Here is a 22,554-nt window from a genome sequence, read left to right as displayed (position 1 = left end):
ATCACAATTAATCTAAAACCAGTTCAGCCGCAATGACAAGTTTTGCCTGAGCTGACAAACTGTGTTGAAATTGAAATAACATGCCTGAACTGATTGATCGAAAGTTAAGATTCTCTGTAGATAATCAGGAATGCACTTGAATGCTTTAAAAGAAAATGTTGAATTATTCAGAATTTGTGGGTCTCCTGGCAAGACAGGTCTTGTGCTGTGTCAAACCTAACACTGAAATAAACTCTCATGAATGAGCTGATTCATAGACAGAGCCTGTATTTTGAGATCAGGCATGGCAACTTTAAATAGTTATCTAACACAAATGGATGTATAAGTACAGGTCATAGATGACAACCCAGTAATGCTTCTATCAGACTAGCTGTTTCTGTTGGCAGGAAAGAATGGTTCTGGAAGCCCTTGACATCAATAGCTCAGTAGAGGTTGCAAAAGATGTCATGACTGGTTCAGTGAAGGACTTCTATTTCGTTGCATGGGGGAAAGTGGGGACAGCAGAAAGAATTGTATTTTTGGGTGTAGTTTCTTACCATTGCCACTGCCCTAGAATGGTCTGCAACATTCAAGAGATAAAAATGATGATTTGTCTTACTCAGTCACCTCAATTACCCTTTTTTTAAAGCCTTAGTTAGTGCTGAGGAGTACAGTATAATAGAGAAAGAAATAAAAGAAGTTATTTTTTACCATAACCAATGCAAATATTCTGAAGGGATAGCCAAATAGTGGTCTTGCTGACATAGTGAAATATTTTACTTTCAGTCTAGGTAATCAGTCAAAACCCCAGTGCCATTAATGAAAACAGTTTTTGAACTGACCCAAGATTGGGGAGAATGTCTTTGGGAAGTCCAGGAGAGTTTGCAAAAACCGCAAAGATCCAAGAAGTAGTCAGTAAGCTCTCCCCTACCCGCCTCAATCCCAAATTTTGAGTCAAAATCAGTTTTTAGAACAAGATTGAGTAATATGCAGCTGTAATCCATTTTTAAGGTACTCTGTGTCGCTCATTCTGTTTAGAATCTCATTTTTGTATGTAAAGAAGCTATGACTTTCAGTGATTTTTTGTTTGTTAAATTTTTACGTTTTAGTAGCTCCCTGCATTTCAATCTGTTTATCTTATCTCTTCTTTGCAATCTCCTCTAGGTTTGTTTTTTCCTGAAAACTTGATGTTTCAAGATTATAATTGATGGCTAAATGCGAGAGTTGACCATTTTTTAAACAAAATGAAAGAGCAGTGTCTGTATTTCATCTTTGTCCCCTGCTGTCTTCCCCCTCCATTCTGGTAGCATCTCAGGAAGACAGTTTGAAAACAACCTGCACAGGTTTTTTCCTAATTAATGTGTTCTTAGAAATACTGTGGTATAAATGAAGACTGTCTGGCCCAAAGTGTGGTGGTAAAGCTGTGACTGTGCTTAAAGTTCCTTCTGGCATTCCTCCTAAACAATCTCTTCAACACATTTCCAAATCGTGCAGCTCAATACCGGGTTAGATCTCTGAAGTCTCTTGAGTTTTTTGTATAGTAGCAGTGGGAAGCTGCATAGTTTTCAGCTGCAGCTGCATCTATCAAAACATATCACTTACTCTGAGGTAAGTTTTGATTGTCCTTTGGGATGTGGGTGTGTTTGAAGGGGAAGGTGACCAAACTGTTAGTTATGAAGGTCTAGAAATACATGTTGTGAGTATAACTACTATAAAAGAAGTGGTGTATTCCCTTTTCTCTTGATGCTTTCATGATTATAGCAAAGCTTTCATGAAATAAATACAGTAGCTACGCTGCAATAAGGCTCACTGGGATCAAAGAAGTACATAATGTCCTGCTGAGGTGGTTTGATATACGTGCCAGAAGAGCTGGTTATCTCTGAGAGATACCTGGAAATCATCATCATCATTTGCACATATGGCTCAGCCATCCGTAACAGGAACATGATTGAGCCTTCATCTGCTAGATGTCCTGGTCTTTTATGCTCTTCCTCACACTGTGTGGCACTCTGTTTTCCCCAGAATTTCAGGTGACTGAAACCATGCCTTACATATACAAAGGTTTTCCCAGGTGTCTTTTTACAAGCAGTGATAAACAGAGCAGGGGATGTACCATTTTGGTTTAGAATGAAATACTGGCATTGGTGCCAACCTTCATCACATCTGGTTTGGGTCAGTTGATGTAGTCTGAATAGTTTCAGGGTGAGGCTTTCTAAAAGTCTTACTGTGTATGCTGCACCTGTGGAATGACTTCTACACTCTGTGCTCAGGGCCGTGGATGGTTTGCCTTTGGAAGAAAGTACAAATACACCCTGTAAATAAACCTCTTCCCTAATTCAGGATCAGGAGGGAGAAGTGTATTCTAGGTGGGTGTTTGGAAAGCTCCTTAGGCTCCCTTGTTTGATTATCCATGTATATGGTCATGCAGCCTACACCCACATATGTGCCTTCTTGGATGTGGTCAAGGTACATTGTGCTGTCTGTATACTGTGTCTGGCCTTTTACAGATTTGGTAGTGTCTCTGCCTCAGGTTTACCAGTTCTTGCAGATTTAAGATGTCTAAAATTTATCAGTCTTCAGGAGTCTTTCATTCTTCACCCTCAGTGTCACGTACAAGGTGCTAGCCGCAGAGGCTAGGGACGACTCAGGCTCTCAGTTACTGTAAATATTTGTGGCCTGTTACTTGGCAAACTCTTCTTTTTTCTTTTTGTTTTCCCTTGGGTTTTTGGTTTGTATTTTTTTGGTTAGTTTGTTCGGGATTTTTTTGGTGATTGTTTCTTTTTTGTGTGTGTGCGTGTATGTGTGTGATTTTTCTATTTTGAAAAACAAGAAATCGTGCAGTGGAATAAAAATTAACATAAAGCAATGAGTTTAAATTAAGTACAGGGAAGAGCGTGAGTGCCTCCTATCTGTGGGTTCATATACAGCCTCCTGTCACTTTTTGGGATGATTTTAAAATGAATTTTAAATAACCAATTTTATGCTGAAGCTTTGATGTCTTGTGGGGTTTTTTTCTGCTTTGTGCCTGAGTCATGTCCCTCTTTGTAAATGTGGCAGCCACTGTCATTTTGTATCACTTGAGTCAATAATGCTAGAAATTTTCATACAGTTCATTACCATAAAAGGTTCCTTCATTTTTCCCATCACTGGTTAATAGGCTGACAGATCCCATCAGAGCTGTCCAACACTGCCTTAAGGCGAAGGGAGGAAAAAAAAGGTGGAACATCTACCAATATCTCTGAAAGCACTCTGTATTAAAAGAGCTGTGTTTAATCAGCATACATTCAAAAACATCTTCATAGATCTTAAAATGAGTGGTTTTGCATGTAACTCACCTGCTGGTTTCTGATTTCAAAATTTTAAAAGTAATATTCCCTTTTCTTTCTTCATACTTTTAGGGACTGTGATGAAGGAACATGCAAAGATAAATCGAATATTTTGTATGCTTGGGCAAGAAATGCTCCACCCACCAGGCTGCCCAAAGGTATTGGCCCTTTAATATTGAGTTCTTGTGTGCAGGGGCAGGGGAAAAAGGAGGACATGGAAGTAAGCACCTGTCATATCTGGAAACATCCTGTAATATTTTCATTATGTCTAACTGATAGCAACTGTATAAACATCAACCTCATTAACTATGAAATGTATTATGCTAGCTAATATACTTGCGGGTTTTTGTCATTCTGTTTGCTATACCATTTTGGGTTTCTGTAGGGGTAAAAAAGGCTGAGGGAGAGATAACTATCATAATATAATGTTTATTATTATATAGCATTAATCTTGCATTTCCTACTACGTGTTACTAGAAGGTTACCACTTATGTATCTTTCAGTAGCATACAAACTACATGAAAATATTTTTGCTTGTTTGGGAAGGCACAGACAACTTCAATCTAAACATTGAATTTTTTCTGTTTAAAGTATACATTGGCAATTTAATGAGTTTTTCATTTTTTGATGCTTTGATGCAGTTGAGCAACATGCTTGTATACTCATTTTCTTGCATGATAGACAACTCTGCTGAATTAAATCAAAACAGGGAGAAGTGCTTCTTTGTAATAACCACTAAGGGTCTTAGAAATATCTACCATCTGTATAGCCTCAATCTGAAAATATCTTGAATTTTGAGTGTTTTTTCTTTCATCTTTTGCTGCCCATTTTCAAAGCCAGGAACCAATATCATGAAAATGTTTTGGTTTTTTTTAATAATCCATTTACGCACTTAACAACATGAATATTACTTGATTTGGTTATCAGAATGTAAAGTTTAAAAAAATTGTTAAAATGGAGGATTCTTTAAAAGTTTTGTACTTGGAGGATTCTGTGGAAGTTTTGCTGTTAAACCCCAGCTAGTAATGCTTTCCTTGTTGGTAAGCTGTGCAAAAATACAAGGTTTGTAGGGAGTATTCACAAAGATGCCTCATTTGTGCACAGAGGCTGCAGTCCCATTTGTAAGTTGGCTTTGCCTGTTACTGTGGGATTCTCTGACCAAATACAAAGCAATTGCTTTCTCTGCTTCTTTTAAAAAGTGTTCATTGTAGAATTGCTTTAGAGAAATCCCTTTCTGATAACTGGAATTTCATTATTTCAAATTATTTCAAGCTTCTCTATTGTGTTTTGTGCCCGTGCTTGCTTCTCTCATCAAGTAACATAGCTGCATAATTTCCTCAAGATTTTTTCTGCATGTAATATTTATTTAAATCTAAAAATATTTTACTGCGGATCTTTTTTTCTTATCAGTCTCAATGTCTTCTTAGTAAGTTAGTGTTAATTAGTTTGTATCACGCAGAGTTTGTATGAGAAATGAAAGTTCCACCAAATCTTACATGGATGACAAAACTTCATTTTTATTTAAATTTTTATAAAAATTTTTATAAAATCTGTATTAATGTTCTTTGATTGAGAGGGTTCTCTTCATAAAGCAGATATGTATTATTAATTAAGTTATGGTTATTTAACTTAATTAATTAAGCTTCTTGATCTGTTTGGGATCATGGGCTGGTGGTTTTCCTGGGTTTCAGGACAAAGTCCACTTCAGTGGTGTCTGAAATTTTCAACCCCTTCACTCTTAGCCATTAAAGTGATTCGTATTTTTTTATGTGGTCAGTGATGGTGAATTATCTTGCATTTTATTGTTCCTGAAAACAATACATTTTACTTCTTTTAGGTGTTGGATTCAGAGTTGGAGGAGAAACGGGTAGCAGATACTTTGTTCTCCAGGTACACTACGGAGACGTTAGTGCATTTAGAGGTATGCATTTTGGAAATTTGCTCTGTAAGTTGTATCAGCTACAGCATCAAAAATATTTACCTCTAGAAAATAATTTTTCTGTTAGTGCCATTTGCAAAGATCAGTGGGCATATTTGTAATACAATTTGTATATTAGCTTGACTTTATAAACTTGATTTATCACTATAAATATTTGAAAGGTGAACACCTTTTTTTTCTCCTCAAGAAATGTGGAGCAAATGATTTAAAGTAATCAAGAAGCAGATTAATAATTTTAAGTTTGGGGGAGAAAGTTGAGGTTTCCATATATCATTCAGCATTTTCTTTAATCAAGTTGAAACAAAGAGGTGTGAACACACTTAACCTGTCATTTTACTTGAACAGATTATATTTACTGGCCAATCTGTCATGGTATTTGTGTTTGGAAAAAATGTAATTCATGGAGACAATGTATTTTTTGTTTATTTGTTTGGCTTGGTTTTTTGGTTTTTTTTAAAGATGAAACACTCATTTCAAGCATAGCAATATGCTTATACTTGTCATTGAATGTTTCACAGAAGCACATAATGGTTGAGGTTGAAACAAACCTTTGGAAGTGATCTGGTCCATTCCCTCCCTGCTCAAGCAGGGCCACGTGCAGCCTGTTGTCCAGGCCCATGTCCAGGTATATTCAAGGGTAGAAACACCATAGGGCACCATCTGCCAGTGCTCAGTCACCCACACAGTGAAAAAGTTTCCTGATGTTCAGCGAGAGCCTCCCATGTTCCAGCGTGTGCCCATCACCTCTGGTCCTATCACTGAGCACCACTGAGAAGAGCCTGGCTCCCTGTTCTTTGCACATTCCCTCCTGATCCTTCTCTTCTTTAGGCTGACGAGTGCCAGCTCTCCCAGCCTTTTCTCATAGGAGAGATGCTCCAGTCTCTTCATAATCTTTGTGGCCCTTTGCTGGACACTGTCCATGTTTTTCTCACACTGGGGAGCCCAGCACTGGACACAGAACTCCAGGTGTGGCCTCATCAGTGCTGAGCAGAGGGGCAGGATCCCCTTTACTGACCTGCTGGCCCTGCTTTGGCTGATGCAGCACAAACCACCATCTGCCTTCTTTGCAGCAAGGGCACACAGCCAGCTCACACTCAGCCTGAGGACCCCCAGGTCCTTTGGTGACAAGCTGCTTCCTAGCTTTTTGTTGCCTAGGGTTGTACCTTCCCACATGCACAGGTCTTCCAAGGCAACTTGGCACTTCCCCTTGCTCTTCATGAGGTTCCTGTCAGCCCCTGTCTCCAGCCGGTCCAGGTCCCTCTGGATGGCAGCACAACAGTCTGGTGCATCACACACTTCCCCCAGTTTGGTGTCATCTGCAATTGCTGAGGGTGCACCTGCCCCATCATCCAGGTCATTAGTGAGGATGTTGAACAGGACTGGAGCTCAAGTATTGATTCCTGGGCTATACTGCTAGTTGCCATCCTCCAACTAGAAAATCATTCAGCTGGTGTTCAGTCCACCTCAGTGCTCATCCAGACCATATAATGAGCTGGGATTTGGGAAATTTGAATTTCATTAATTCACATTGACATATTGGTGGTGATTTTTGGGGATTATTTAATTAATTAATTTATTTGTTTATATTTCATGTTGTACTTTGTTCTTTAAAGCGCCTTGTTCAGACATCTTTTGAGGTGCATGTATTCTTGCTTTTACTCTGTAAATCGCATCCTGTGTGGAGGTTTTGGGTTACGGCCTCTATGGTCATCAAGAGCAAGAAATGTGTGGATTGTCATTCCCATGGAATTCATCCATCATACATTACTGCTGTGGGATTTAAACAAGAATGTGAAGATCCTTGTGGCCTAAGTGATAATGAAAATGTTGTGCTTGAAAGAAGAGAAAGCTGAAAAAGAACAAAAAAATTAAGGGAGGAATATGCATTACAACAGTAGGTCAAGCTATGCCTGTGGCCTCTCTTGTCCTTCTGTGGTATCATGATAAATGATCCACAGACTCTACTTGGTTTAGAATGGAGAAGTTACCAGGTAGGTGCAGCTTCCCAATGCCATGCAGCCTCTCTTCTGTGCATCTCTGGCAAGGTTTGGGCAATACTTAGCTAGAATTTTAAGCAGCACTGTCTGAAGCAGAAGGTATGGTTTCTGCCATGACATGAAGATATAATATGGCTTAATGGCAGTATTGGTAGAGGATGAGGAAGGAATAAACTGAGGGTGCCACCACTGTTTGAGAGCATATTTGCAAATGTGCACAACTGAAATTGAAAGAATTGATTTTCATGAGGAGTTCAGATGGACCCTTACAACCCTTGGGATTCTTTGCCTGCTAAAATCCTGAGTAATTAAAGTAGCAAACCTCTAAAGAGACCATATTCATTGACAGCCTGCTCTTCATTATTGCTTGGGGACATTGAGAGTTCTCACTGTTTGAGAGTTCTCACTGTTCATTTTCACTCTTAAGTATAATATATGAGTATATAGTTATTAAAAAAAGAAACAAATGAGCTCAGTAACCGTCATTGCACACTAGTTGAGAATGTCTTTGGAAATTTTTATTAACGACTTGTTAGTCAAAGCTTCTATTCAACCCAGTTGCATACACAGAGAAACTGCAGTGAAAGAAATTATCACCTGAAATTAAAATATCGTTTTACACCCCCAGCAGACCCTCTGCAGTAGACTTCCTTATTTTTTGCCTGGAATATATGTGCAGGACTTAGAAATGCCATAGATATGAGCCTGCAAAATTACGAAGTTTAAGAAGTGTGGACTGATAGAATTATGATGTAGGAGTGTGTCATGAGTGTCCACCAGTGTCATGAGTGTGACAGAATGCCCTCCCATTTTTCAGTGCTTTTTGCTTGGTAGTCTGTGATTGTATTTTTAAAGTAAAAAATCTCTCTTTTCTGCCATTTGTGAGAAAAAGTGTTTTTAATATCTCCTACCTGTGAAAATTCCAGTAGAGAAAAATGTAATGTAAATCTAATAAAATGTCCTAAACCTTCACAGTAGTGTTCAAAGATATTCAATGCATAATCTTCAACTAGTTTCACAAGTATTTTTAAATTTCAGGAATAACCTAAAGGTATTTTTCTTGTAGTGAGATGTCTGTTGATAACCACGGCTCATCAAAGCATAAGAATACAGTCATTGAAGTTTGTGTGTAAGCACATGCAGTTGTTGCAATTTAGAACAGAAGATAAATGATGAAATATGCTCAGTTAACTTGTCATTCTTTCATTAGTACATCAAAGATTCCAAATTGTTCAGAGTTCTGACTTACAAGAAATTGCAAATATAAAATATTTGACTTGCTGTAGTAAGATATTTATGTATTAGCACCCAAATCTATTTCCTATCAATTCTGGGGGGAAAAAATGCCATAGTTAAAATCATCAACTCTCATGTTCAACTCTTTCTAAAAAGAATATTTTTCATTTCATTAACCAGGTAGTAAATGAATTCACTTTCCATCCCTTCTTACCTATAATCCTGAGCTAAGAATGCATATGTAGATACACACTTTCTGCTAAGATAAGAAAATAAAACTTACTGTACCTTGTCTAAAGTAAACATATTAAAATTTAGCTGGAGAACCAAAAATACATTCTACAAAAAAATGTGTAAAGAGCCATCTTAGAAAAATATTCATTTCCCTATTTCATTTTCTTTGCGTTTTATATTGTAAAAGCAAAAATTATTGTGGAGGTATGTCTAATAATGGATACAGTTATGTAACAATTAAAAAGTTGTCAGAAATTTGTCTGCCTTTTTATATATTCATAAGTGTTTATAGTTCAGATTCAAATTAAAGTCAATCTAGCCATCTTTAGGTCTGTAAAGGGACCCAGTCAGCTTTGAACTTAGGCTGTAGTGATACGCAGTGCAGTTGTCGCCGTGGTCTTGTTTTATTCTTCTATGTAAGCACCTTTGAATCTGAATTTTAAAAAACGTGTTTTTTTTTCTAATCCCTAGAATGTTTTTTTTCCTTCACTTTGTGTAACAAAGACTAACGTTGTTTCTAATCTGCCATATTATTCTCTTACTCCTTTCCAGCATATCTAAGAATATAATTGCTATCCTCAAGAATCAGTGTTTAAAAGTTATCAGTGATAGGTCTTTTAGCTGTTCTGTATGGAAGGTTTTCACATTTTGTCATTTGTATATGTGCAACTGTTGCATTGTTTGAAGCAATTTATAATTTTTTGTCAATATTTTTAGAGCAAATTTATGGGGAATTCTTGGATCTCTGTTCAGCTTTGTTTTTTTTTTCATTCCCTTTCCTGTTCTCTCTCTTTTGTCGCACAGTGAACAATATTGCATTCTCAGCTTCTTCTTTTAATCCCCACCTTTTCACTGATTTATTTCTCCTTGCTATCACTCCCTGCAAGAATTATGTTACCCACATTGCATATAATAACATAGATGGACCTGCTTTTCTGAGTGAGGTGTAGGGTTCTTAGTTTTGTCTTAGGGTGTGTTTTTTTTGGTTGGGGAGAGTAACTAGTTTTGGCCACCAAGCTAGTAGATCTTAAAAAGCTGTTTTTCCTCATAAGCATGTGAATTGTATGTTGTCATTTGAACATTATTCTAGACATTAGATTCAATGGCCTTCTCTTTGATACTCTCTTGAATCTGCTAGTGTCTTGAATAAAGTTAGTTTTACATATTCACAGAGATTCATGGCTATGATATAATATTATTTTAGCAAATCGGTCATCTCTGACCTTTATGAGGTCTTCATATCTTAAAAAATTTATATTGAACCAGGATCAACAATTGTTTGCCTCCTTTCTTTTTGGAAAGTAAGTTCTGAAAATGTCACTGGGGAGTCTGTGTTTGCATTTTGTTTTTCACAGATTGAAAAAAGGTAGAATTTTACTGAATTGATATTGGATGAGTGGATAGATCAGCAAGTGCAAACACCTTGACTTACATGAGAAAAAAAAATTAAGGTAGTTTCATGTATCAAATATTAGATACCAATATTGAATGCAATATACTGAACTTGTCTCATGCTTCACTGGGACCTCAAGTTCATTTTTGTGCTGCATGTCTTTGCTTTTTAAATATAACTTGTAGAAAGTTACTTCCCCATGGGCATTAGCTTTGGAATTGCCTTTCTCAGAGGTTGTGCTTACCTTTGAGGCTACTTATTTTGAATGAAGCAAAGCCAATTCTGAGCCTGTGTATGGAGATTCAGGTACAAATCAAGTGCTGACTTTGAAATAACAAGGGGTTTGGAGCTTCATAAAATTTGCCATTCTGTTACAGTGAAAGCTTATAAGTATTCTAGTCACATATGAGTACTACGCTGTTCCTATGAAATACTAGAAGTAGAGCAATGAAGAAGCTGAATAAATAGTTTGAGCAGAGTGCTCAATAATTTATAACATGCTCAGAGCGCAAAGAAAATAGGTTTTGAAGAGTGTTTGTTTTTATGAATAAAAAACCATGCAATTTTAAGCATCTAGGAAGTCCTAGAAGTCTCAATGTCTGTGGCAGATTGTCATGCATGTAATTAAAGAGTTCAGGACTGTAGATCAGGATAGACAGATTAGCAGAAAGTCTGTCTGACTTGCTTCAGAAATTCTTAGCAAAATCAGCTTACAGAAGGAGAGTGTTTCTCTTTAGGATAATTTGCCTTCATGTCAGGTGTATTTAATTTGAAAAACTGTTGAGTATTTCTGATATTTGAGATATTTCTTCTAGAAAACATTATAAACAGGAGTAGCATAGGTGATTCTTTTTAACTAATTTAAACATTTATTGCCAGTTAAACTTGGAATGGTCATTCCAATGTTGTCATGCACAATTTTTAAAAATTAAATACTTAAAATATGAAGCCGGTTTAACATGCACCATTGGCTTTGTTTGACATGGGTAAATAAAAGCAGGGAATATTTAATATGATTGTGTTATATTTGCACAGAACACAAAAGACATACACGAGCATAACTTCAGTATTTATTTCAGTTGGAAACTCTGCATAGACAATTTGCTTTCATTTGAACCTACTTTCTGAAGTATATAAAAATGCATTTTCCAGTCTTTGTCATATGGCAAATAGTAGCTAGTAGCTTCTTTGTCCCAGAGCAGTGCTTATTTACTGAATAGCTGAAACAAGGAAATCAAAGTAGTTAGATAAGCTGGACAAGCTTAGGTCAGATAGTGAAGCTTGAAGAGAATTTGCAAAAGGGAAGTGGCATGATCTCACTGTGGTCAGCGTTCTTGGGTGAAGTGTTTCGAGCTTTGAGTGTTTCAGAGAGGTGAACTGAAGGAAGAAGAAGCAGGGAAACATCAGTTCCAGCATCCCTCTGTAGTTGTTAGAAAAACATTTACTTCAGTTATGGCTAAATGTATCTACAAACAGAATTATAAAGCACTGTAGGAATTTCTGAAAGGTTTAGACTAATGTATCCGTCCATTTTTTCACTCTTAACACAGCACTGCAGATCAGATACTTGTGCCAGAAGTTCATTTATGCTTCCCGTGATACTGATTTAGATGGTTGCCTTATATAGTAGCAATTAGAAGTTTCCAGCTATCTTCAGTTCATTTTTAAATTGCTCTATTTAGATGAAAATGCTGATTAAAATTTTTTCTGTGCTCTGAAAATTCTGATTGTTTCAAAATACTTTAATATTGCCAAACTGAAATGTGTTGGAATTTTTTTCCTTCCTCCTATGGTGCTACTCTTAAAGAGACACTGTGACGTAAGGACTAAATTTTTCAAATATGAAATTACTTTGATGGTTTGGGGATGATTTGCAGCAGTGTTCAAAAGATAGAATAGGGATGTTTTCAAATAAAATTCCAAAACTGAGAGACTTAATATCACTGATTGCATTTTAAATTTTATAATTTTATTTCTTTAAGTAATAATATTCTGAAAGGAAGCAAGCGTTTTCCAATTTCCATTGAAATTGATGTAGTGCAGAGTTCTAACTATACTAAACTTATAAAAAACTGAGTTCTGCAGCATCACCTGTGTTATATAAATAACAAAAATTTAGTTTGAAATTAGGAGGGTGGAGCAAAAGACACTTTACAAAGACCTTTGTAGCAAACACTGAGGTATTGAGATTGTGAGTGAAGCTGCCTGCTGGGAGAGGATGAACAGTATATAGGTATCTTGAACTTTTTCTAAAACCATTGACAAATAGTTGAATTTCATTTTCTCTTGAATATTTTCTTACCATTCCCCTTCTTTTTTCCTAATAGCTTATTCTTTTTGGCACTTCTGGATTCTTGATTTGGCCATTTGGAAGAAACATTTATTTCCTGTAATTGAAAACTAGTGCATGATCTGGAATGGTACTTACTCAATGCAAGTACATTTGTAGGTAGTCTTGATGAAAGAGCTACTGTTCTTATTTTTCTTTTCTGTGTACAATGAAGACTTCCCTTTTCTGTCACTATTTTTAAAGGTACAACTGTTGTATACTGATTCAGATTTTTAAATCCAAAAGTATTTATTGGGATGCACAGAGCTGGAGTAACTAAGAATTTGTAGATGCCATGATGATGAGCATTATGAGAACCCAGTGAAATTGTGTTAGCAACTATTTCACTTGAATAACACATACATTAGTTTACAGATCTACATTGTGAACATACTGAAAACAAATTTTAGCAAATTCTACTATCAGTAATGGTGAAAAGCAAACTGATTATTATCCCTTAATAGTGAGATGTGGTGTGACGGAAATAGCTAGCATCTGAAAAACTGAACTGGTAGTTTTTACTCTGTCAAGTTTCCCTGTGTTGTCCCACTCTGCTCATTGTCCTTTATTCTGTTCAAATGTACTACTTTTTCAGTTTGGAATCTGGCTATTGATGGGAGGAAAAACTCTCAGAAGTTACCACTTGTCACCAGATCCATAGCTACTCTGCTCTCATTCTTACCTGAAACATACACTGTTGGAGGATATTTTTTTAGAATGTTCTGCTTACTTGCTTTGGAGTTAGATCCATCTTCTAGCTACAGCTATTATTGCTATAAACCATAAGAAAAAGAAACTTGCTTAAAAAGGAACAAAGATTGAACTCCCAGATGACCAACTATAATTGAGTAACTATCAAGACAACTGGGTCATTAAATTAAAATGTCAAACACATCAGCTAATGATGATACGGTACACTGACAAATGAATCATCTATTTTTACTTGCCTTCTAGCATATCCAATTTTAAGCAGAATTGCTGTCTGTATTGGTATATCAAGTTCACCTGATGACTTTTATTACAAGGATTTCTGGCAGCTGCATTATTAGTGGCTAAAATCATTGCTTTTCATAAATCTTTCATTTTTCTAACTTTGATCAAAATATAAATTTGTTTGAAACAAAACTACTTTTTCTGCTAGTGTAAACATGATACTGTTTCATTTCCCAGATACTAGTTCATAGAGATCTACATTTTCTAATACAGCAGTTTTCATCCACCAAAGTTTTTTTTCTGTATTAGGATTGCTACATATGCAGTACTGAGGTGTTCAAGTTTGAGCAAATTTGAGTAGTATTTTCACAGTATAGCAGTTTTACTGCACACATTAAGATTAAAACATGTTCTGTCTTCTGGTATTTTTTACACACCAGAAAAATCTTATTTATATGTAGTAATTTGCAGGGTTTCAGTTGCTAACGATTAAACTGTTTCACAATTTGTACAGATAAACACAAGGACTGCTCTGGTGTAACTTTACATCTGACACACCAAAAGTGAGTATTTTTAGAATTGCTTACCTATATTTTTTTTCATTGGAACATAAAGTGTGGATTCCTTTGAAACCATATGAAATAAAAATAATACATACTTCACAATATTAAGAATTTCGAAGTCGTGTCATCTGTTGGCAAAAATTTTCATTTCTGCTAAGAAACTGGACATAACTGTGCTATGAGTACCGAGTTAATCCAGTTTAAGAGCTTCATATTTAGAAGTCTGGGATGAGAACAGCAATTACACAGATGATAGCTTTGTCCTATTTCCCATACTTTGCAGAGAATGCTTTAGAAAAGGTAGCAAAAAAGGGAGGGAGAGGGGAACTGCTGTGAAACAGCTTCTTTTTCAGTACATCTGTTTCAGATGTAATCCCATGTTTAGAAATTAGTGGTGTCAAATGGTATTGCATATTGAGTCACTTGCAGTTGTGTTTTACAGACTTGTTTACCAGAGCTTGGGTTTTGCATTGCAGGCAGCCTTTGATTGCTGGAATGTATCTTATGATGTCTGTGAACACGGTCATACCACCAGGCGAGAAAGGTGAGTCATCATTTTACGAAGTGATTGTATAATTTCAGCATCTGATCTATATTTATTGCTTATTGTGTAAGAAAATTTGGCAGAGGCTTGATGATATGTAGATGGACAAACTAATTATTTGAGTGATTGAACAAATGATGGAAAAAATAGTTATGTTTAAGATTGTATCCTATTTCCCTATGACTACATCAGTAAAGGCAATCAATGCTGTATAAACACAATATTGTACAACTAATAATGACTATTTCTTTAATTTATTTTCATCTTAATATTTTACAAAAAATGCCCTACCTATTTTCTAATTCCTCCTCTCCCCTCTAAAAAGCCATAAACTGTTTTGCACTCTGCTTCATCTGTATTTGTCATTCATGATATTTGTGATCTACTAAGACTTCAGTTTTACAAAATTAATTTCTACCAGTAAGGAGCTGCTATTTAAGAATTTTATTCCTGTGTTCCTAGTAGGTTAAAAGGTCAAAATGCTGGAAAAAAATGGTAATAGGAAGTTTCTGAACAGTTTTTTTTCAGAATCCTGAATTCTATGTGAAACTCAGCTTGGAACTCCCAATATCCTTTATTCCAGTTAGCATAGACTGTTCTGTTTAAGGAAGTTGAACACTGACTTTACTCTGCTATACCAAAATTTTAAAGTAGATAACCAAGAACACCATTTGTCCCATTCACAGCTAGCTGCCTAAATAGGATGAGGTGGTTGACTGCTCAGCTCACTCCAATTGTTTAGTGAATTCAGCAACTTGAAACATTCTTAAATTTGAATTGAAATGAAAAGTATTTTGCTCTCCAACATGAAAACATACCAAATTAATCCCCCACTGCCTCCAAGCATATTAGATCAGTGTAGGAATTTAATTTTACAACTGGGAGGGTGAGGGAAAAGGGCAAACAGTTCTGTGGTTGCTGATAACTGCGTTCTTATGTTCAGTCAAATTTACAGCCCTTAAGTGGAGCGTGAAATTTGTTAAAACAGGAAATGTGGAGATATCTCTCAGAAAGGCATTGGGATTTTTCTGTAGGCTCTTCCTTAGGTGCTAACACAAGTACTACCCTGTAAACTTTGTTCAGCACTTCTCTGACAAAGTCTCTCGTCTAACCCTAAATTAGGTCTGGGCCTTTATAATCAAGACTTCATTGTAAATTGTATCAGTTTAAAATTATACCAGTTTATTTTAATTTTCCCCTGAGTAGACCATTTACCATAGTTGTGTTTATGTTAAGCATCCCTCAACATAGTCTGTAAGTAAATGTATTACTGTATTTTGTTAAATAGCAGTATTGTTTATCAGAAGAAGTTCTTCTGGCTTTCAGCCAGAAAGATTTTATATGTATGGCAGCTGAGTAAGTAATTTTCAAGTAACCTGCACTATATTTTATTAGTTTTTCTTTGCAGATGTCTTGAGATGGACACTGCAGAAGTATAAGATATTATCTATTATCTTTTGAAATCATCTGTTGTCCAGTATAGGTATACTTTTTGTAAACCATGCTGAATGAAGTACAGTAATTCAGCTTTTCTCTGTTTGATAAATGATCTGTTTGTCATTGTTTATTTTCACAGTGGTTGATGCAGACATTGCCTGCCATTACAAAAGGTCTCCAATGCACCTTTTTGCCTACAGAGTTCATACACACAGACTAGGTAAGAGTAATATAGGAATATCAAATACTTAACAGAAAAATGTTGGCACTGCAATGTATTTTTTTAAGTACATCTCACTTCTCATGCATATTGATATCTTATAGGTAAAGTAGTGAGTGGATACAGAGTGAGAAACGGTCAATGGACATTGATTGGTAGACAGAGCCCGCAACTACCACAGGTTGGTTGGATTCTTTCTTTTAGTTCAGAATGTAAATTTTAATTATCTTTGTTTCAAACTGAGAAGCTGAATTGGAAATCACATGTCCACAGATTTACATCATGGTATTTCCACTGGTTATGTGCTGTTGTGCTCCTGGAAATGAATATTGCTAAGTATTACCACAGTTACATTATGATGCAAAAGTCATTTCAGAGATATAGCACTGTCTTTCTCATCAGTGTCTATTGACACAGAGAACATGAAGCACTTTCACTGATTGTAGTGAATCATCCTTTCTTTCAGGCATTCTATCCCGTGGAATATCCAGTAGATGTTAGCTATAATGATATCCTAGCAGCCAGATGTGTGTTCACTGGGGAAGGCAGAACTACAGAGACACATATAGGGTAAATTTTATTTATTTGCTCCATTTCCTAACTGTTTTTTCTGGGGTATTTGTTATATGTAGAAATGTTTTTGTTTCATGTCTTCTTCCAAGGTAATTCTAAGAAACAATTTCTATCAGAATGTTTTGTTACGCTGTCTGGTCTCCTTAAGATTTAACTCTACACAATGTTCATTGATGTTACTTACATGAATATTCACTTTGCTGAAGTGTTCAGAACACTTCTGAAGTGAAGCTAGGCTGCCAAACAACTTACTCAGATGTTGGGCTGATCTGTTCCTACAGAAGGATTCAGAATATCAATTCTAGAAAATATATTTTTTAGTATATTGACATTATTAACTGTTTAAAGTGAAATAATAAGGCTTCACAATTGTCTCTGTTATTTCAGAAAGAAAATTTATAGAAGCTTATAAAATTCTGATATTTTGACCTGTGGCAAAATCTAGCCTTAAAAAATCTGGACTAATACTGCAATTACCTTTTTTCAGTGTAAAAATATACAGGCTTTTATAAAAAAACAATCAAACCAGAAATGACTATAATAATAAATAGGAAAATCTGAACTGTGTTAATCACTGATGCTATTCAGCTGCAGGTGACAGACACAGCCCTGTAAGATCAAGAGGACAAATATAGCTATAAAAATAGATATAATATTCATACTCTTTTAGCTGGCTCTGGTTCTCTGAACTGTAATTTAATGCATATGTGGAGATACAAAGATGACCTGTGGAAATCTCATCGTTCTGGGAGTGTGTGCTGCAGCATTCCAAGGAAAGAGATTTTTATGCACTGAGTACCCTAAGATTGCATCTCAGTAGAGGGGTAAGGATTCAACATGGATTTATCACCTTCCACTGGACAGTTAAAATAGTGATGAGTAACAGCTGGAAAATATTTTTCGTTTCAATTCAAATTGAATTTTGAGTTGAGAAGAAGTTTTTACAAATATAATGACATTAAAAACATAAAACTTTAATTCAACTGCTGACCTTTATTCAGAAGTTCAAAAAGTTTGTCATGTTTCTTTAACTTTCCCCAAAGTAGTTTCTATTTGTTGAATAATCCTTACGGTTTAAGAAACAGTCTTAGGACAATTATGGTATTTTCTTTCAATGTACAAGTGTGCTTTCAGTGGGGAAACTCTCAGTCCTTTTCATTACAGTATTATTATTATGATAATACGGTGTTATAATTATGATAATTATTTTACTCTTTTTATTCAGTTATTATTATTTATTTGCACTATAATATATGAATGTGCATTGTATTAATCTTGCCATATTGTTTATTAGTATTGTCATTATTATTTTTAGTATTACTATTATTTATTTATTACTATATAGTATTATTATATTTTATCACAAGTTTTGCTTTGCTTTTGGGGAAGGCAGGAGTGGGGGCAGTGAGCAACAGTACTTAACTGCCACCTGAAATTAAATCACCACAAATACTTAAACTCAGTAGTGTGTCAGGTGAACCACAGCTTGTATAGTTTCCACATCCCGTTTTCTACTGGAGTCTTAAAGAGGAAGCAATTTCAGTGATGGATATTGGAGGTCCAACAGTGAAGTTAATGCTTTCTAAAAGCTTAAGCAGAACTTGCCCAGTCAGAGTCTCATTTTTGTGGTCTCCAAAGGATGCTAAAACTTCCAGCTCATGGAAAAATAACCAGTTCCCCTTTTGAAACAGTCTCTTCTCCCATGTTTCCCTCTCTCCCCTCTGGCTTGTGTCATTGTTGTTTCTATGGTGAATAAATGAATGCTGCAGGATGCTGCTGGAAAAGTCAGCACTGATGTCTTTTGCAAACAGCTAATAGACCACCTCTGTATTTTTTTAATGAGTGTAGGCTCACTGTTTAATTGTGAAAGCTAATTAAAAAATCTTGGTGTAAACCCCTGTATTTTATGAACATTTCTTTTAAAGTCCTAGCTTATTCATTGTCAGGATTGTAGCTCTAAACAGAAGATAGTAACCTAGAGGAAGGTTCCTCTTCTAGAGGAAGAAACAGACCACAGTTGTAAAGAGGCCATATATACTCTGCTTTACAAAGTAATATTTTTCAGAAGAAAAACTTTCTTGTGCCAGCTGTTTTTTCTGTTGAAGACAAGATTATGTAGCAGTACAGAAGAGCCACTTCTGTTTCAAGTACATGCACAACATTTATCAAAGAGCTGAATTTTGCTGGTGTTTTATCATTCCCCTTGCACTCATGTTTTTGTTACAGAAGCTTACAAACAAGTTATTCTCAAGATAACAGTGCTATGTTCTCTTTAAGACATACTTATGGTATCTAGATATGTAATGAAAATAGTTTTGCAGTATTAGAACCCATGTGATTGGGCAATAAATGAATGTACTTGATGGGGAAAGGGGGAAGATTTGTCATAAAAAATAGCCGCTGAATGAAACATGTATGTTATTTGCAACAATTTCAAATTACACTTGTCCAAGATTTGCAGAGAAGTAAGTGAATAGTAATGTAATGAATGATATAGCTCTGTCATATTTCATCAGAACATGTGCACAGTTGATAACACAATGAGAACTGTGTGGAGTATGCTGGAGAAAAGAGAAGGCAGAGCAGTTTAAATAGGTGATGCAGTTTTCTATAAAAACAAAACCAAATTGCTAGGAATTTCTGAGGTATGTGGGGATTTTGTGCACACTCATTTTCTCCAGTATAAACCAAAAGAAATTTCTGATACTCACTGCAACGCAGGTATTGCTTGTTTTAGTTTGGGACATGTAAATATTTGATTGCAGTGTTCTAGTATCCTGTTAAACAAGTTGGATGAATTAAATGAGCTACCCAGCTCATTATTTTCTAAGTGCCACATCTTTTCTGTATTGTGTAGGGGTACTGCCAATGATGAAATGTGCAACTTTTACATTATGTACTATATGGAAGCCAAGCATGCTGTCTCATATATGACCTGCACACAGAACGCAAACCCTGAAATGTTCAGAAATATTCCAAACGAGGCAAATATTCCTATTCCAGTCAAGTCTGATGTGCTGAAGATGATGCACGGACATCATGAAGGTGAAATATACTTGTAATCCATTTTATTCATGTTATGCTCACTGATGTATTTCTCTGTGTTGTTTTGATATACAAAATTTTCCTGAAGAGGTAATACAGTTCTGCATAAAATTCAAATTGCTAATTAATGAACCATCATGGGATTCCACTGTTGGTTTTGGTGGAAGTGTCTGCCATAGTATTTTGTCTGTTTCTTTCTCATGTTGTCTTCCAATTTCTAACATATTTTTACAGCTATGTGACCTATGTGGCCTAAGGATTGGTGTCTTTTTCTATGCCAAACTTGATATTAGCAGTTTCTTAATGTTTACCTTATCTTCTGTCTATTTCCTACAAAATTGTATCGTAACATTTCCCTAGTTTTCTAGATCCCACTGCCTTGTTATGGAAGGTATCAAATGTTTACATTGAACAGTAGTAGGCATATAAGTTGCAGCCGCAGTATTATCCAGAAGTAATCTTACTGTATGTCTGTGTATTATTTCTATGTACATTTTTTATTTCTATGTTTATTTTTACTTCTATCTTCTAATACAAATCTTAATTTTTTTATTCCAGTTGTTTAGTGCTGCATTGTTTGGTACAACTACTATTTGTGTATAAAAATACTAAATGTTCCTTTCCGAAGGGCGTTTTTCCACAGTAGGGAGATACTCAATTCCATTCACATGCAAAGGCTAACATCATATCCTAAATCCATTTTTCAGAAACCAAGGATAGTGATACAAGTTATTTGCTGCAGCAGGCCAAAAAAGAAGAGGCGGAGATTTTGGATCAGGGTATGTACTTGTTTATTTCTATGTCAAGTAAAGGACTCACTAATGTAAAATACTGATAAATTATATCCTGGTTTTTAATGAGTTATGAAGTTTTTAATCTGTTTATCTTTAATTGATGCAATTTGCAATGTTCTCTAAAGCTATTAGGGTTGCATGCTATATAACAAATAATAAAAAGAATTAGTTTACCACTGATCTCTAGCCTTTTGGGTAAAATTTATTAGTGCATTTTAATCTTATAAGGTTTTCCTGTTCTTTGTTTAATTAGCTAACAAAGGTTTTGATTTATTTGTATGTGCATGTATTCTCTATCTAACTATTTGGTATTAACTCTTCATTGATTTCTCAGTTTGTATTACTATGTGTATATTACGGAATAATGTTCTTATGCCTCAATATTTGCTGTGCATGCAGCAAGTTGAGTGCAGCTGTTTAATCTTGTATTTTTTTTCACTGTATTTGTGTATATGTGCACATATGCATTAGAACTCAGACAGGAATGTGTGTAGTACTTCGCTGGAGAAGAAAAATCTATGACTGCTATAAAGATTTTAGAAATACTCAGAATATTACTTACATTTCAGAAATATCTTAGACTCTACTTTAAAGTTTGTGTGAGTCATATACTGTTTGATAAATATTGCCTCAGTATCAGGATTTTTCTAGAGACTAAGGGGAAGACCTCATCAGCTACAGTTTCATACATTTTTCATTGAAGAATGTTGAGGTTCAGAGACTAAATTAAAGCAAATCTCCTTTTGACTTTAAGAAGAGCGTATGTTGGCCAGTGTTTAGAATTTTTGATAACATCTCACAAAGAGGATAGATTTTATATGTACTCTGCCATTTTTTAGAGTTAACTCAAATAATTAAGTTTTAGTTACATAAAACTAGTTTCTAGAGTGTGAAACTATCTTGAATGAAAGAACTTTGAACTATTACAAATAATATTTACAATGGCATATCTGATATTTATTTTAGTCCATTCAGGGTGTATTTTTTAAGACAGAAAAGCAATTCAAATTTTTTAATCCTGTTTCAGAGCAGAACAAGCTATCTGCTTACAAATTTACATCAAAATTCATGCTGACAATCTGCTTTACCCTTATGTTACCTTATTGGTAACATTGGTGCATTAGCATTTGGTCAAGGTTCTTGTTATGTGTATGTTTTATTGAATTCAATAGTGTTTGAAAAGAAGTGTTGAAAAAGGTCCTGCTGTTAAAATCCTTTTCATTTGTCTTTGAAATGTATTTTGAAGATATTTCTGCAATGCAGTCTGGTTTGCTGAGACTGCTATTTAGTGTACATCCTCATCTAACCTGTTTCTATGGAAACACACAGAATTGTTTTGTTCATTTGAAATTACTTGGGTTCATGATGTGAAATACTACAACTTGGCAGTTGCTGTGAATTTCATTTTGTGTTCTTAATTGTTAGCTTAAGATAAATTCTCCCATCATTTACAGGAACCTGTCTTCAATTTTATATTGATACAGCTCTAACTTTAGTTGAATTATGTCTGAGTAAGCAAAAAAAGCAGCAGGAAAAACTAGATCAGGTTTGGTTTTATTTTTTTTTCCGAAGAGGGAAAGTTGAGTGGCTGGCTTAGAAAGTGGGTTTTGGTTCTGCAAGTGCTCCCCAGATATACTGGGGAAATCTGGAGCTGAAATGGTCTGCTAAAATGTGCCTGTAAAAATTAACATAGAAACTGGAGTCCAGTTTTGTGGGGCAAATCAGTTTTAAGCACATTTTGCCAATTTGTCCATTTCCTCAAGTAACTTAAGTGAGTTTGCCAATATCAACAAAATTTGAACAAGACCTTCGTGTCAGGAAAATTCTACAGTTTGGAGGGAGGGAGCAGTGGACCCTACACAGAAGCACATGCATACCTTCACAGAGGCTGAGGTCTTCATACAAATACATTCTTTCACAGAGGTAAAAGAGATAAGTCTTTCCATTTATGGTCTGGTATGACATATTCTGTATGATAACCTTACCTACAAAACACAGAGACACCAAAACTG

The 22,554-nt window shown here is 35.4% G+C and overlaps 1 protein-coding gene across 17 annotated transcripts in view; it reads left to right on the top strand.

Moving 5' to 3' along the window:
- Nucleotides 1-22,554, top strand: part of PAM (peptidylglycine alpha-amidating monooxygenase) — a 123,590-nt gene that overhangs the window by 67,860 nt on the left and 33,176 nt on the right. For all 17 annotated transcript variants that reach the window (XR_007200716.1, XM_048290505.1, XM_048290513.1 and 14 more), the window contains exons 6-14: nucleotides 3,378-3,463; nucleotides 5,143-5,226; nucleotides 13,881-13,929; nucleotides 14,406-14,473; nucleotides 16,050-16,130; nucleotides 16,235-16,311; nucleotides 16,597-16,700; nucleotides 19,561-19,748; nucleotides 20,456-20,527. Coding sequence is in view for 16 of the 17 variants with exons in the window: in XM_048290505.1 (XP_048146462.1) it covers nucleotides 3,378-3,463; nucleotides 5,143-5,226; nucleotides 13,881-13,929; nucleotides 14,406-14,473; nucleotides 16,050-16,130; nucleotides 16,235-16,311; nucleotides 16,597-16,700; nucleotides 19,561-19,748; nucleotides 20,456-20,527 (809 nt within the window). In the remaining variant the exon portion in view is untranslated. The remainder of the gene's footprint in view (nucleotides 1-3,377; nucleotides 3,464-5,142; nucleotides 5,227-13,880; nucleotides 13,930-14,405; nucleotides 14,474-16,049; nucleotides 16,131-16,234; nucleotides 16,312-16,596; nucleotides 16,701-19,560; nucleotides 19,749-20,455; nucleotides 20,528-22,554) is intronic.

This window comes from Corvus hawaiiensis, chromosome Z (genome assembly GCF_020740725.1).
Source record: "Corvus hawaiiensis isolate bCorHaw1 chromosome Z, bCorHaw1.pri.cur, whole genome shotgun sequence".
Taxonomy (NCBI): domain Eukaryota; kingdom Metazoa; phylum Chordata; class Aves; order Passeriformes; family Corvidae; genus Corvus; species Corvus hawaiiensis.
This window is presented reverse-complemented; position numbering and strand designations above follow the sequence as displayed.